Source organism: Myotis davidii, unplaced genomic scaffold (assembly GCF_000327345.1).
Source record: "Myotis davidii unplaced genomic scaffold, ASM32734v1 scaffold455, whole genome shotgun sequence".
NCBI classification, from domain to species: domain Eukaryota; kingdom Metazoa; phylum Chordata; class Mammalia; order Chiroptera; family Vespertilionidae; genus Myotis; species Myotis davidii.
This window is the reverse complement of record NW_006287459.1, coordinates 2,511,907-2,526,604: the sequence shown is the minus strand read 5'-3', so window position 1 is coordinate 2,526,604 and position 14,698 is coordinate 2,511,907. Positions and strand designations below refer to the sequence as shown.

The 14,698-nt window shown below is 38.8% G+C and overlaps 1 protein-coding gene and 1 long non-coding RNA gene across 8 annotated transcripts in view; one reads left to right on the top strand and one right to left on the bottom strand.

Annotated features, from left to right (window-relative positions):
* FRYL (FRY like transcription coactivator) overlaps window positions 1–9,709 on the top strand; it is a 174,177-nt gene extending 164,468 nt beyond the window's left edge. For 5 of the 7 annotated variants that reach the window (XM_015560996.1, XM_015560992.1, XM_015560990.1 and 2 more), the window contains 5 exons: window positions 1,854–1,922; window positions 4,764–4,781; window positions 5,518–5,628; window positions 6,882–7,072; window positions 7,627–9,709. In XM_015560996.1, coding sequence (XP_015416482.1) covers window positions 1,854–1,922; window positions 4,764–4,781; window positions 5,518–5,628; window positions 6,882–7,072; window positions 7,627–7,885 — 648 coding nt within the window. In that variant the 3' untranslated portion in view covers window positions 7,886–9,709. The remainder of the gene's footprint in view (window positions 1–1,853; window positions 1,923–4,763; window positions 4,782–5,517; window positions 5,629–6,881; window positions 7,073–7,626) is intronic. The other 2 variants (XM_015560995.1, XM_015560993.1) reach the window with 1 other exon arrangement.
* Window positions 9,710–13,687: 3,978 nt separating this feature from the next.
* LOC102774945 overlaps window positions 13,688–14,698 on the bottom strand; it is a 6,053-nt gene continuing 5,042 nt past the window's right edge. The window contains exon 4 of the long non-coding RNA XR_435427.2: window positions 13,688–13,970. This is a non-coding gene — a long non-coding RNA (uncharacterized LOC102774945). The remainder of the gene's footprint in view (window positions 13,971–14,698) is intronic.

Sequence of the window (14,698 nt, the reverse complement as noted above, 5' to 3'; positions counted from 1 at the left end):
CCCTAGATCCTGGTAATGGTATGCGGCTTCTATAGATGTCCGTGGAGGCCTGGCCTTACACAAGCTCCTCCATCATGCCCAGAAGCCACACCTCTCAGGTTAAGTTTTAACCTTCACTTGAGTAAAGAAAACATTGTGACAGGAAGACTGATTAGATGTGAACTAGAGCAGCAGTCACCAACCGGTGGTCTGTGGACCACTGGTGGTCCGAGAGGTCCCAAAGGTTGGTGACCACTGAACTAGAGGGTATTCTATACACAGACGTATTCTATACTGTGTCTGTGTACTCTGGTTGGAAAGGTGTGGACCTATACTTTTCAGGACGTTGTACAGCCCATGGGACTATATGGGGTTTGTCTTTTAATAGAATAAAATCAGAAATAATTGTGTTCAATAATGCCCCCAAATGCCGTATCACTGGACATATAGTATAAAAAATATTCAGGAAGGCCCTAGCCAGTTTGGCTCAGTGGATAGAGCATCGGCCTATGGACTAAAGGATCCCGAATTTGATTCCAAGCTGCGGGCTCGATCCCCAGTAGGGGCCATGCAGGAGGCAGCCAATCAATGATTCTCTCTCATTGATTCTGTCCCTCTCCCTTCCTCTCTGAAATTAATTTTTAAAAAATATTCAGTAAAAATAGTCCATTAAATAATCTATTAAAATTTTTCCACATATATTGGTTTACTTGGACAAATTGGACTGGATTAGTGATGATGATCAAGAGTATAAGCTTTTTCACATCGTGTGTGGATAAAGAGTCATGTACCATCACGACTGAATTTTGCTGATATGCAGAAATCTCCTGGACACTTTGACAGTGGCTGCCAGCAGTTCTGTCTCACCAGGAAAGCTTAACATGTTTTCGTTTTGAGCTGTCAAGCAAAGGGCCTGAGGCCAGTGCAGTCTGAGGGACCGGGATAAAAGGGACAGGAGGTCAGAGATTGTTTTGAAATAACTGAGCTGTCTCATTGTAATTCTTTGCATGAAGAATGTTAAACTACAATTGAGAATTTTAAATGTCTATCTTCAAAGTCTGCCCTTTGAAGATATTTCAATCTTCAAAGGGCAGACTTAACATAGCTGGTAATTTTTCCCAAAGTCCTAGTAAAAAATGTTCCTATGATTTCTTATTAAATGACTTTTATTTGTATTATAAAATACACCAAATTAAAAAAAACAAAGATTTTAAAAACAAATATTAATATTATCAAACTGTCAAAACCTAGGAGCCTAACTTAAAGGCTTTTCGTGATCTTCCCTATTAGACCACATGTGATTTTATTTTTCTTTGACCTTAAATAAATAGCCAACTTTAGGAATGACATTTGGCTCCTATACCCAATATTCTTTGGAAATAACTTCGCATTCATTACTGTCCAAAAGAGTAAGAAAAAAGATATAAAAATAAGATTTAAAATGGATTTGGGTTTCTGTTTCACTAATTAAAACTAAAACTGATACCACCAGCCTTCTGAGATTGACACTTCTGATCAGCAAAAGGACCTGGTTAATTCTCAGTTGTCCTTATTAAGTTGGCCGGAGGGGAATCACATCTCTCATTTCCCATCTTACATCAGGCCAGGGTCAGGCAGAGATTGTGAAGACTGTTCTGCCCTGAAGTGGAGCACCACCTCCCCGAAGAGAGGGCCCTATTTGCATTTCTGTTGATAAGGGCCCAGAAGTGTGTGCATCTAGTTACACTGACGGTGTCATCCTGCTTGGTTTGTTGCACATACACCGTGAGACAGTTAACTTTTAAATTTGTTTTTCTATACAACAGCCTGTTGTTATATTACCAATGCCACTGCACAAGCACCACATCACAGTTCACTGTCACTTCTTTCTTTAGTGGTTAGACAATTGCAAGAGGACATTTGGCGCCAAAGAAGACATTTATAGGATCAATACAGATGCACAAGTAAGTTTCCTATTCTTCGTTTTGCTGTATTTCTGTACCGAGTAAAACTGTGTGCGAGCTCTAATGTCCTTATGTGATAGTCCTAGAAAAAAGAATACGTGTAACGTTTTTCATTTTTGCTATCGGAGCAATCTTTGTAAAAGTTAGGTTCAATGAAATACTGGCTTAGTAATGAAAAAATTCACTTCAATCAAAGTGAATGACCAGCTTATGACTGAAGCTTAATAACATTCAGTAGATAGGCTTGATGGCTATCTGGACAGTCCGAGTCACTTTTAGCTGCATCTGCCTCTTTCAAGAAATGTCTGGTCTTCATTGGTATTCTGCAGATAAATGGTCTGGTCAGGAATGCAAACCCCAAAATAAGGTTATATACATTCATATTAACCTTTCTAAACATGAAATTCTGATTGGATAAACTGTAATGTTTTTTACTAGTGTAAACTTCAATGAAATAAAATAGTATTTTCTTAGAGAAAAGTATACATTTACAACACATACATCATATTAAGTGAGGATAAATTAAGACTTACAAATTATTAAGATTACAACTTCATATGGGGAAGATACATTCATCAGTGACCTTTGCATTTGACATCAGAATTCTAATCTCTTTCAACATCAGTTATATTGTTATAGAGTTCTAGTCACTGTAAAAGTTATGGTACCATTATAAAGAAAATTTGAAGTTTTTAAAAAACTGAAATGCTGAGGAAATAATGGCATACTCTTAATACATGTCAACTATTTGCCAGGCACTGTACTAAGTATTTCACATTCATTATCTCTAGCTTAACAACTCTGTCTAGTAGATGCTATAATTATCCCCATTTTGCAGATGAGGAAATTGAGGTTCAAAGAAGCTAACTTATCTAAAATCAGTAAGTAGCCCTAACTGGTTTGGCTCAGTGGATAGAGCGTCAGCCTGCGGACTGAGGGTTCCCAGGTTGGATTCCAGCCAAGGGCATGTACCTTGGTTGCGGGCACATCCCCAGTGGGAGGTGTGCAAGAGGCAGCTGATCGATGTTTCTCTCTCATCGATGTTTCTAACTCTCTATCCCTCTCCCTTCCTCTCTGTAAAAAATCAATAAAATATATAAAAATAAAAAAAATCAGTAAGTAAATAAGTAGAATTAAAATTCAAAGCTAGGCAGTCCTGCACTGTTACAAAGAAATTGTCAAATCATGTGTGTAAAATAAGGAATTAACCCTGGATTAGAGTTAGATCCTTTGGGTTCTAGTTCTGACTTTGCCACTACTTAACTGCATGGCTTAAGCAAGTAGTATACTCCTTTTTTCAGATATAAATTAGGTGTTTAGACTAAGTAATTTCTTATATCCCTTCCACCTTGAAGAAAATGAGTTCCATCTCCCAAAGTCTACTTCAATTAATCTTGCTCAAGGTTTTCTGCTAAATGAAAACTGTACATTTAAGATTTCATTTACGTCTCCTTTCATATCCAGCTCTTGAGAGCGGGGACCTTTTTACACATTATCTGTTAAGTGTCCCTGTGTACCAGTGTAGTCTTTGGCATAACAAGCAATCTATAAATAGTTATTTAAAAATAAGAGAGAATGTATATGCAAATTTCAATGTACTTAAAAGGTATTAATTTAAAATATACAGTGTTAGCATATTTAGTATAATTTATGGTAATTCAGAGCTATAGAATCAATTATGATTGTGTTATTTCCTACAATTATAATCATAAACATTATCAGTGATTTCTTCTCCATTACATCCCATAGTAGAGGCTATGGATATATGCACATAGAGTTAGCTCTGTTTTTTTATTTATACTAAGAGAAGAGGGGAGAGGTATTTAAAACTCAAATAATTATTAATTCCCATATAAAACCTTAGAAATTTAGATATGCTAATAAGTTTGACACTGGATTGTGCTCAACTAATGCTCACAGAATGGCTGCCTAAGTAATTTATGGTAAGCAGTAGGAAGCTAAAAGTTCACCTTTGCTTAGCAAATCCTTTCTAAATTGAAAGGAATAAATGTTATATAAGTAGTTCTTCTGCAGAAACTACTTAGAAAAGCAGGCTTCAAAGGGGACTTTTAGAAGCAGTATTTACATTATGGCAATTGCTGTTTTAAATAGAAAACATTTTTCTCCGTTAATGAGTAGGTCTGAGTTGCTGTAGATGTTTTAATGTAATAGTTTTTAAGTATGTATTTTACATACATTACCTTATTTGATTCAAACCTAGTAGGTTTGAGTTTCTGAAGTTTACTAAATTATATTGGAACGCAATTTAAAACACACATCTACTTTTGCTATTTTACCTCCTGACTTGGCACCAATTCTGGCAACATAGGACCTAATTAGACAGTGAAAGGTAGGAAGCCTAGAGTGAGCCACACCAAAGATAATCTTCTCGTAGCTAAGTATTAAGATTATAAGCCACCTCCTTTCTGAGAACAGTAATCTGCTTATTTCCTAATGAGAAATTTTCTCCTTTCCTAAGAAAATTTTATGACACTTGGCATTTTTTTTAAAGCTATAAAGATTAGATAAAGACCACTTATAATAGCCAGATTTCTCAAGATCACATTAGTTCGATTTTCTTCATAACTGTTACGCAGAAATAAACTGTAGCCTAAATATAAATTTTTATTTGGCAAAGCGTTAACAAACACCCTGGATTGCTACAGTAAATGTCTAAAAAGTTTTATTCTGGAGATGGCATCATAAATTTTTCTTTGGGGTGTGATTAAATGTTCTTCCGTTTGCCTGGGACATCTGTGACCCTAGTTAAAATGATCTTACACTAATTCTTGGTCTTTTTCTTCCTTTGTATTTTTGTGACCCGATCACCTTCTTGCTTAGCAAATGGAAATTCTAGCAGTAAGTGACCTGTCTTAATTTACAGACTATTTATCCATGTCAGACAAACTGGTTTTCATTTGCCATTCGTGACCGAGCAGTGTTGTGTCATGGACGGCTACTTTAAAAGTAGTGTGCGCTTCAGGTGTGCATAGCCCTAATCTATGAAATGTGGTCCAATAAAAATGTGATTTTATAATCAATATGTACAACTAGCACTTGCCTTCTCATACATTTCCAACTAACATCTCCTTTTAAGTTTCTTCATTTTGAAAATCAAAGTGCAAATGTTAATTTCATTGTCTCATTTCAATGAGATTACAGTGTGTGTTGTTAGAAAAATTCATTTTTAGCTAAGCGATTATCCAGTTTTACTCTGTTTTAACAAGCATTTATTGCTAAATGTAGTGAAATATATGTATCATGATGCGGCAAAAGCATATGCATTTGAATTATGAATTTAAAGTTTTAAGTAACAGTGAATCCTTTTTAAAGCATCCAATATGTTGTCTGCTTTAAAATTCTGTCTAATGTGAAAATGTGCTTCACACTAAAAATGAATTATGTAACCAACAATACTTTTAATCAGTCTTCAAAGCATCTTTCATCAGCTTCATACTGTATTAACTTGCTTACTGCAGAAAAATAAATGCCAGGGCAATTTTAACAGCTGTTTTACAAATTTATTGGAAATATGTGGTCTAGTCAAATATGGAAAATCACACCTAAACTGTAATGCAATGTTATTTATTTCTAGGAACTGGAGCTCTGCCGAAGATTATACAAATTGCATTTTCAATTACTACTTCTGTTCCAAGCCTACTGTAAACTTATCAGCCAAGTAAACGCAATAAAAAATGAAGCAGAGGTAAATATTTAATTGTACTAGGCATCAATTAACTGATTCTAGAAAGTTAAAATGTACACACGCATATATACTGTATATATCCCTTGTAGGAGAGCTTAAGTCCAAAGTCACACATAATGAATCATTTCTTATCAGAATTGTTCCTTGAAATGATATGCTGTTTCCAGACCTATTAGTAAATGAGGCAGTAGATACCCAGCAGTCTTAAAAGGTTCGTGACCTTAAAGGTCACAGTAGCAGCAATAGATCATCTGTAATCGAAAGCCTGGCAAAGCGCATCAACCCCATATAGACATTACATTATGAACCCCCTAACACCCTGTCCATCTGTTACATTGTAGTCTAATAATGCACACGAGAATAAGCATATAATGAATAGATTCAGAAGTAGTGGCTTTAGTCTCTTTCTCCCCCATTTTCAACCACTGATACCAAACCATCACTGGGGAAATGATTTAATATTTTTTAAGTGGTTAAATGTAAAAGGATATACATACACATACTGGTTTATATAAAATACATTGGGCTGCCCAGCCAGTGTGGCTCAGTGGTTAAGCATTGACCTATGAACCAGGAGATCATGGTCAGGGCACATGCCTGGTTTACAGGCTCGATCCCTGGTAGGGGTTGTACAGAAGACAGCTGATCACTGATTCTCTCTCATCATTGATGTTTCTAGATCTCTCCCTCTCTGAAATTACACTGGGTAAATAACCTTTTAAAATATAAAGACTTTGCTGTCAAAAAAAAAAATGTTTATGATCCCTCTTAAAAGTAAATGTATTTTTACTATCCAAGATGAAGTACAGATCACATGTTAAAACCAATATAAACATTAGTTACAACCTGTTTTACTTATTACAATGTAACATTTATTATACTTATTACAACCTTTTTTTTTTTTTAATTTTGAGAGGAAGGGGGCGGGAAGAGAAAGATATCGATTTTTTTGTTCCACTCATTTATGTATTCATTGGTTGCTTCTCATATGTGCCCTGACCGGGGATGGAACCTGCAACCGTGGCATAGCTCTAACCACCTGAGCTACCCAGCTAGCGCCACCCTGTTATTTTATCCAGCGTATTTAGAAGACTACTATTGGGTGGCTAAAATTATTTATCCCTACTCAACAGAGAACTTAACTGCCCTTAAATAGTAAGTTTAACATTTGAACATCTTTGTCACAGCCAATTAAATGCTCGTTTTGTGGATGAATATACAACTAGATCCCTTTGAGGTGTGTTTACTTTTAGGTCATCAACATGTCCGAGGAACTGGCCCAGCTGGAAAGTATCCTCAGAGAAGCGGAGTCCGCTTCCGACAGTGAAGAAACTGACGTTTCCAAAGCTGCACAAACTACTATAGAAACTGCCATTCACTCTTTAATTGAAACTTTGAAAAATAAGGAATTTATATCAGCAGTAGCACAAGTCAAAGCTTTCAGGTAAAATGTGAACGGATTTTAAGGAGATGCCTTTATACCTGCGATTTTCAACCTTTTTCATCTCGTGACACACAAACTAATTGCTAAAATTCTGTGGCACAACAAAAAAAATTTTGCTGATCTGCTAAAAAAAATTGTGTAATTTTGATTCATTTACACCAAGTAGCTATTTTTGTTAGCTGCTGTAACTTTTTTTTTTTTTTTTTTGGCAATCTAAGGGAAAAGAGGCCAGTCCCCTAACTAACTAGTCAGATATTGCATGTTTTGAAAATTCCTGTGGCACACCAGTTGAAAATGACCACTTTATTAGACTGGGAGTTTATAGTGATTGGGTTTTGGTTTTCATTTTGATGATTCAAGAGCAGATCTCTGTGAAAGGCAAACATGATTTTGTTCACTCTCAGTGATAAATTCAGTTTTCTTTTTGCTCAAATATTAAAACATGCCCAGTGATGCACAATGAAATGTTGTCTCAGGTGTTAACTTAAAATGTAGTTAACCTTAATAACTGCCGGTGGGTCTCAGAACCTAAAAGCACTGTGTATTACTTTCAGAGCTCTCTGGCCCAATGACATCTTCGGCAGCTGCGAAGAGGACCCTGTGCAGACGCTGTTACACATTTATTTCCATCACCAGACACTGGGCCAGACGGGAAGCTTTGCAGTTATAGGCTCTGACCTGGACATGTCAGAAGCCAACTACAAACTGATGGAACTCAATCTAGAAATAAGAGAGTCTCTACGCATGGTGCAATCATACCAACTACTAGCACAGGCCAAACCAATTGGAAATTTGGTGAGCACTGGATTCTGAGAAACTTCATGGATTTAGGAAAGAAACTAAACTGAAGATTATTAAGAATATTAACAAGCACCTTTTATGAACCCTTGTAATTCACTGATAACTTTTTCTGGCAGCATCCACAACCACAGTGTAACTAATGTCAAAATCAAAGATCTGCAGAAGAAGAAGAAAAAAACTAATTGTTTAACAGCTGCCAATACCTCCCACAAGAACTACAAAGAAGGGATTTTTAAATTACTTAACCTATGTGGACGGAAAAGGGCTAAAAGTGATGCATACAAGTACATACATTGCTTTCTGGAGAAACAGATTGTAAGAACATTTGCAATAATGGCCTCTCATACGGAGACCATTGGAAAGCAGGTGAAATGAGGCTGGTTCGTTTTAGCTGAAGGCCTGCAACGCTGCTTGGATTCGTAGCAGTCACGAGCATAACCTACAGTTGATGCTTAATTATCTACATGAAGAACATCCAGTCGGATAGATATACACAGAAACTTAATTTGCAAAAACCATTGACTTTTCAATATGTGGGATCAGGGTGTGGGTGTTTTGTTTTTTAGTCTGTATAAGGAACTGTGTGCGTGTGAGCTGGGGTGTGTGAATACGTGATAGTCCTATTTTCAAGGTATGGGTGTTTGGTGACAACATCTCAGAGCATGCCTGAAAGAGCACTGCAAGATTATTTTTGAAGAAATTTTATTTTATTAGATCTAACTCTTCATAGTGTGTAAATGTTAGAACATTTTAATAATATTTTAAAACTGGGCTCCCCCAGTATTTCAAAAAGAAATAATATATCTGTTAACGTTATTGGAATGCTGCTCAGTTCTCTGATCAGTGCTTATGTTATGATTGTTGATAACTAACCAAAGTAGATGCCTGCAGAGACTTTAAAATGTAAAATAAAGATGTATGCTGCCCGTCAGCTATTCTCATTAGAAAAGTTAACTTATTTTACTCCATAATTATAGAAACTGTATAGGTGAAAACCAGTATTTTTCTTGTACATTTGTGCAATGCACTGTTATACAAGAATAGGTGTACAAAGCTAAAGAAAAAAAATTGTGGTCATCGATGATAGACTACACGACTTGCGGGCTCTGAAGTCTGCAGAATTCAAGAAGAGAGGTGCAAATGCATTTTTATATGTTTATTCGGGACTCAACTGTTTCACCCTAAAGGAACCTGGGGTTATGGGGGGAAATGAGAGGAAGCCTGAAGACCGACTACCAAAACATGCAATATACTTAGCCACTGTCTAAGCCTGTAGCATAACATGAACTGGATTCTCTGTCCTTTTTTAAATAGCATTTTGTAAAAGAAATGAATGTAGTCCCACAATTCCTCTGGTTTGAAAGGAACACCCTTGTATTTTTTATATGCATCTCTTATCCACTGTGACTTTTCTTTTAAAACTGGGCTCTGGGCTTCCAGAGTTTAGAATGTAGGAATGAACTGCTTAAGCTTTGCCTTTTCTCGGGGGTGTGGACACTGCCAGAAATGTAATTATGCTCAAGTGCATTAATTGAAGGCACGGTGCACCCTGTTGGACTGCTGACTATAGTTATGTTACCTGTAAAATTCCCTAACTGGTCACGGCACATCCATAATCACTGTATTTTTTGACCCTGATAAAACCAATTATTTTGATGGTGTCCTGGTACTGTAAACGGCGTCCTTTAAATTATTTAGTAACATTTGGGTGTGGGGCAGGGAAGAGAGGACTGGTGTCCAGAGAGACACCACATTTTGCATCCTATCTTACCATCCCCTATTTTTCCTCACCTTCCTTCTATCCTTTTTGTTAAAATAAAAAGCATTGTAGTTGTTGGTTTGTGTTGTATTTTAAGAAAAGGTGATTTTCGTGTGCATCATTTAGAAACTTTACAAATTATCTTCATTATTCAATATGATTTTCCATAAAAGGGGGAGAACAAAATTAGTTGATTACCTGCCCTGGCCCGTTTGCTGACCGTGGTTAGAGCATCAGCCCTGAGACTGAAGGGTTGCGGATCTGAATGCAGTCAAGGGCATGTACCTCAGCTGCAGGCTTGCTCCCTGGCCCCCGTCGGGGTGCATGCCAGAGGCAACCTATATGTCTCTCCCCCTCCCTTCCACCTTCTGAAAATCAATGGAAAAAATATCCTCAGGTGAGGATTAACGACAAAAATTAGTTGATTACCCAAATCAAACATTTCAAACAGTTGAAGTTTGCTTTCATGTTTGTTTATATGTAACTACATCCATTAATAAAGTAATGAAAATTAACACACCTGCAGAAATCAAGATGCAAATGTACAATCATTAGGATTGTCCTTTTTCCAAAGGGTTTTCCTCAAACCTGTACTTCTTTGCTCCTGATCCTCTAAATCCACACTATGCACTTACTGGCAAAATATATCAAATGTTTAACTTATTAAACACCTTAATCATTTTCAAAATAGTTTATAAAATAAACCAAAAGAAGAGATCTGGACGTTCCCTCACACTACTTCTAAAATAGAAGGCCAAGGGGTTTTTACACAACGCAGAAAATATTTCCTGCTGTAGGTGACGTAACATAACCGGTTTGGTTACAACCTAAAATTTAGCAAATAGTTACGCATCTCTTGGAACAGACTCACCGAGTCTCCCCGCTTCGGGTCTGTGAGAACTGCTCAGACACCACGCCAGCATAACCTCGACGGGAGGGAAGAAGATACCAGAATCAATGTAATTATAATTGTGTTTTATGACTAAAAATTTTTTTCAAAGTAATACACTGTTGCTTTAGCAAATGTAGGAAATGTGAAGAAAATTATCAATTTCTTGACACCTCCAGATCACAGTAATCTGGAGTATTTCTAGACTCTCAATCTCGCTCAAAAAGTTCACATTCAGTGCTCGCTTCGGCAGCACATATACTAAAATTGGAACAATACAGAGAAGATTAGCATGGCCCCTGCGCAAGGATGACACACAAATTCGTGAAGCGTTCCATATTTTTTAAAAAAAAAAAAAAGTTCACATTCATAAATTCTAATTGTATACATACAGCTCAATACCATCTCATTGCTGGAATGTTATCACTGTAACTCCTTAAAAAAAAATTTTTTTATTTCAAAAAGAGGAAGGAGCAGAGAAACATCATTGATTGGCTGCCTCCTGCATGCCCCCTACTGGGGATCGAGCCTGCAATCCGGGCATGTGCCCTGACAGGGAATCAAACCGTGACCTCCTAGTTCATAGGTTGACATTCAATTAAATCACACCAGCCATCACTGTAACTCATGAAAATGATGTTTTGTGCCACTTGATTCAATGTCTGAATCCCCACTAAGTAAAACATAGTTTGATCCTTGCTTCTCTCAACTGTAAAATAGGATTCGCTGCTCTATTAGGAAATTTTAATTACCCATGTTAATAGCCAATGAATTTCTCTCAGGACCCAAAGCAGGTATCTTTCTACTGTTCCCTCATTCAGCAAATGCCTGAGAGCATACTGTACACCGCATGCATGCCATACCAGTCAAATGAGTTTCCTATTCTTACACTCGACTAAATCAGTAACAGGTGTCAGAATGAAACAGTACCTTCACCACCACCTAGGGTTCTTGTCACTCATTCCTCTCTGATCCCCACCCCCCATCATTTTATCTGAGCATTGCAGGCCTCCTTACTGATTTACAGACATGCATTGTACGGCCAGAGTTACTTCTTTTTAAAGGTGAATCTGTTGGTCACTATCCCACCATAGCTTTAAAACTTTCCAGTAGATTCTCACTGATGACAGGTACCTGAGCAAAGTCAAAAAGGTGTTCCCAGTCTGGGCCTGCCAGTCTCACCGACTATCGTGCCCATTCCTGTCCCCAGTGTTCTACCACAGGTCTCCTGGTTTCTCCCACCCCTGGGCCTTTGCACATGTCAGCTTAATCTGGGAAGTTTCTCCTCATCCTCCAGAAGTTTCTGGGCCTCATCCTCCAGAAATTCTGTTTCTTTGTTATGGGGTGGAGCCACAACATTAGTAACAAACAGAATTTCCAGAGGATGAGGCCCAGAAATCAGGATTTTTAAAAGATACCCAGCCCTAACCAGTTTGGCTCAGTGGATTAGCCCTTTACCTAATTCAGCTCATCCAAACTTCAGCTGAAGTGTCATTTTTAAAGCAAGCCCTCCCTAATCTGTCCAAGTCCAATCCCCTATTAACATGGCAGAAATTCTATTTTACATTTTTTTTAATGCAAAAATGGATGGCCCTCTCCCCCTACATTAGAAGCTCCGTAAGGGCAGAGGCCACACCCATGTTTTTCCGTGGTACTAAGTGCAAAGCTGACTCAACTGCTCGTTTTCTCGCTTCAATTACATAAGCAACACCTGGGTGCTTGTTAAATGCTGCTACAGCAATTCAGTGGGGGCAGAAGCCTGGGATCTGCATTTTCACGAGCCACCTTCCTAAGTCCATATGGATGCAGAGGGCCTTTCCCATCGCTCTAAGGCAGTGGTTCTCAACCTTGGCTGCACATTAGAATCACCTGGGAATCTTTTTAAAATTCTGATTTCTGGGCCTCATCCTCCAGAAATTCTGTTTCTTTGTTATGGGGTGGGGCCACAACATCCCTCTCCCTTCCTCTGTAAAAAAATCAGTAAAATATATTTTTAAAATTGTATAAAAAAAGATTCCCAGGTGATTCTAATGTGCAGCCAAGGTTGAGAACCACTGCTCTAAGGGCTCTAGAGACCTCAAACTCATTTTAGGTTTTTATTCCTTCTCTGTCTACATACAAGCATCCCAGATGTTAACAGGCTTACTTTTATGGCACCTCTAAGGCAGTAAGGGTTAACTTAAACGGGTTGGTTAGAAAATTGGAAAGAGACATAATTAGCACCTGGTGCCTATCATGTGTTATCTATAACCTTTAAGTCAATAGCCCTCAACTCCGTTGTCATTAGAATCCCCTGCCACTAACTGAAGTGCCGCCCCCCCACCACCTCCACCCCAGAACTCTTTAATGGAGCCTCGGGGCCTTGTGTTTTCCTGGGACTGGGGTGCAGTTAGGAGAGAATCCTTAGGTTAGAGATGTCGAAAACACTTTCCAGTTACAGAACAGCAAGTTGATAGAAACAAAGGCTAAAGCTGTCTTCGTCAACTCACTTGAAAAAATCCTTACACTTAGGAGGCCTCGTTATAAACTAGAAGTCCATTTAATGAATGTATTTAACATCTTAAAGAAGCTGCCTTTAGCAACCCTATTCCAAGCCCCAACTGTGAGACTGATGATTAATAATGCAGTTTTGTTCACAGCACGCCTCTCCCCACTACCCCGAGTTTGTTACCTACTAGACTGAGGTCGCCAGGATGCACTGAAGTTCCCACCCACAGCTAGCCAGCCACTCGGGGTTACCCCAAATTGCCCCACACAGCAGGATGGCTCTGCCTCCACCTTCAGAAGCATGCTTATTCGATGGCTAGTTGGCTTCTCTTTATTCATATCTTGCTTATAAGCTTCAGCCCTACCCTCCCACATAAGCAGTAAATCTCACATCTATGAGCCCCTCTTATACTTTCCTCCAGTGATGAATATGCCTCAGAGCCTGGCTGCTCCATATGCAACCTATAATAACAAAAGTGCACTATGCTAATTAGACCGGACAGCTGAACGACCTTCCGGACGTCCTTCTGGACAAAGCCAGGGCTGCAAGGGCCGTGCCCCTGGTGTGAATTTTGTGCATCGGGCCTCTCGTGAACAAATAATAAACATGACAGGCCCAGACTGTTAGCACAGGACAAGCTCTCCTAAACTTTATTTTAAAAGACACGATTTTATGGAATTGTTTTGCAATTCTTTTTATTTAAAGGTTTTGTCAAGAAACACAGCCTTGCACGAGGAGGCAAAAAGGAGAAGGGCCACACAGCTCACTTGTCCGCTCCACTAGCACGCGGTCGGAAGGACGGGTTTTTTACATTCATTTAAATGATATATTTGAAGCTGAACGTGCTGTCACAGGACAGGCGTTTGCCTTTGCACCTCCCACACAAATCTTGCCGGTGGGGCCGTTTAGGGTCAATGTGGCGAAGTTTTATTGAGCAGGAGCATCTAGTCTGTTTACAACTCTGAAAAATCAAATGAGAAGCGCGTTCAGAAGGTAACCTCTGGGTGACTTCCTGGAAGTTTAAAAGTTTTTCCCTAGTCCAAATGCTGCTTGAATGCACTCTCAGCAAGGCCCTGTGCTAATCTTGCCTGAATCCTTTCTAGCAAGGATAGGATTATGAATAGAGGGTGCTTAACCCTTTGCCGTAGTCCCACATTACACAGGATTTAGTTCGGAATTGTTTCTTTTGAAACAATTTTCTTACAGGAAGTCTTTTCCTGCACTTGAAGGGTGGAGAATAAGCAAGCTGGGGTGAGGAAATGAAAAACAAAAGAACTTTTAAATAAAAACAGAAGTACTGCAAAACAAGGAAAGCGACTGTGGGAGGCTAGTGCCTAGCAGCAAGCCCTGGCTCTGGGCTGGCATCAATGGCCTGGCCTCCCCACCCCAACCTACTGTAAGCGACCTCACACGGAGGCAGAAGGCAAAGACATCCTCCTTTAGAACCTGACCCAACTCTGCCATGACCTCAGTGCGTCTACAGTTTGCCACACTTCTGGGGGACTTAGATTTACTTTCAAACAAATGATTCTCCTTTTTGCAAGCTCTCAGGCGAGACTGAACCTTAAAACCCCATGCTTAGCTCGGCCGGTGTGGGTGAGTGGATGAGTGTCAACCTATGAACCAGGAGGTCAGGGTTTCAGGGTTCAATTCCCAGTCAGGGCACATGCTCAATCCTGGGGCAGGGGG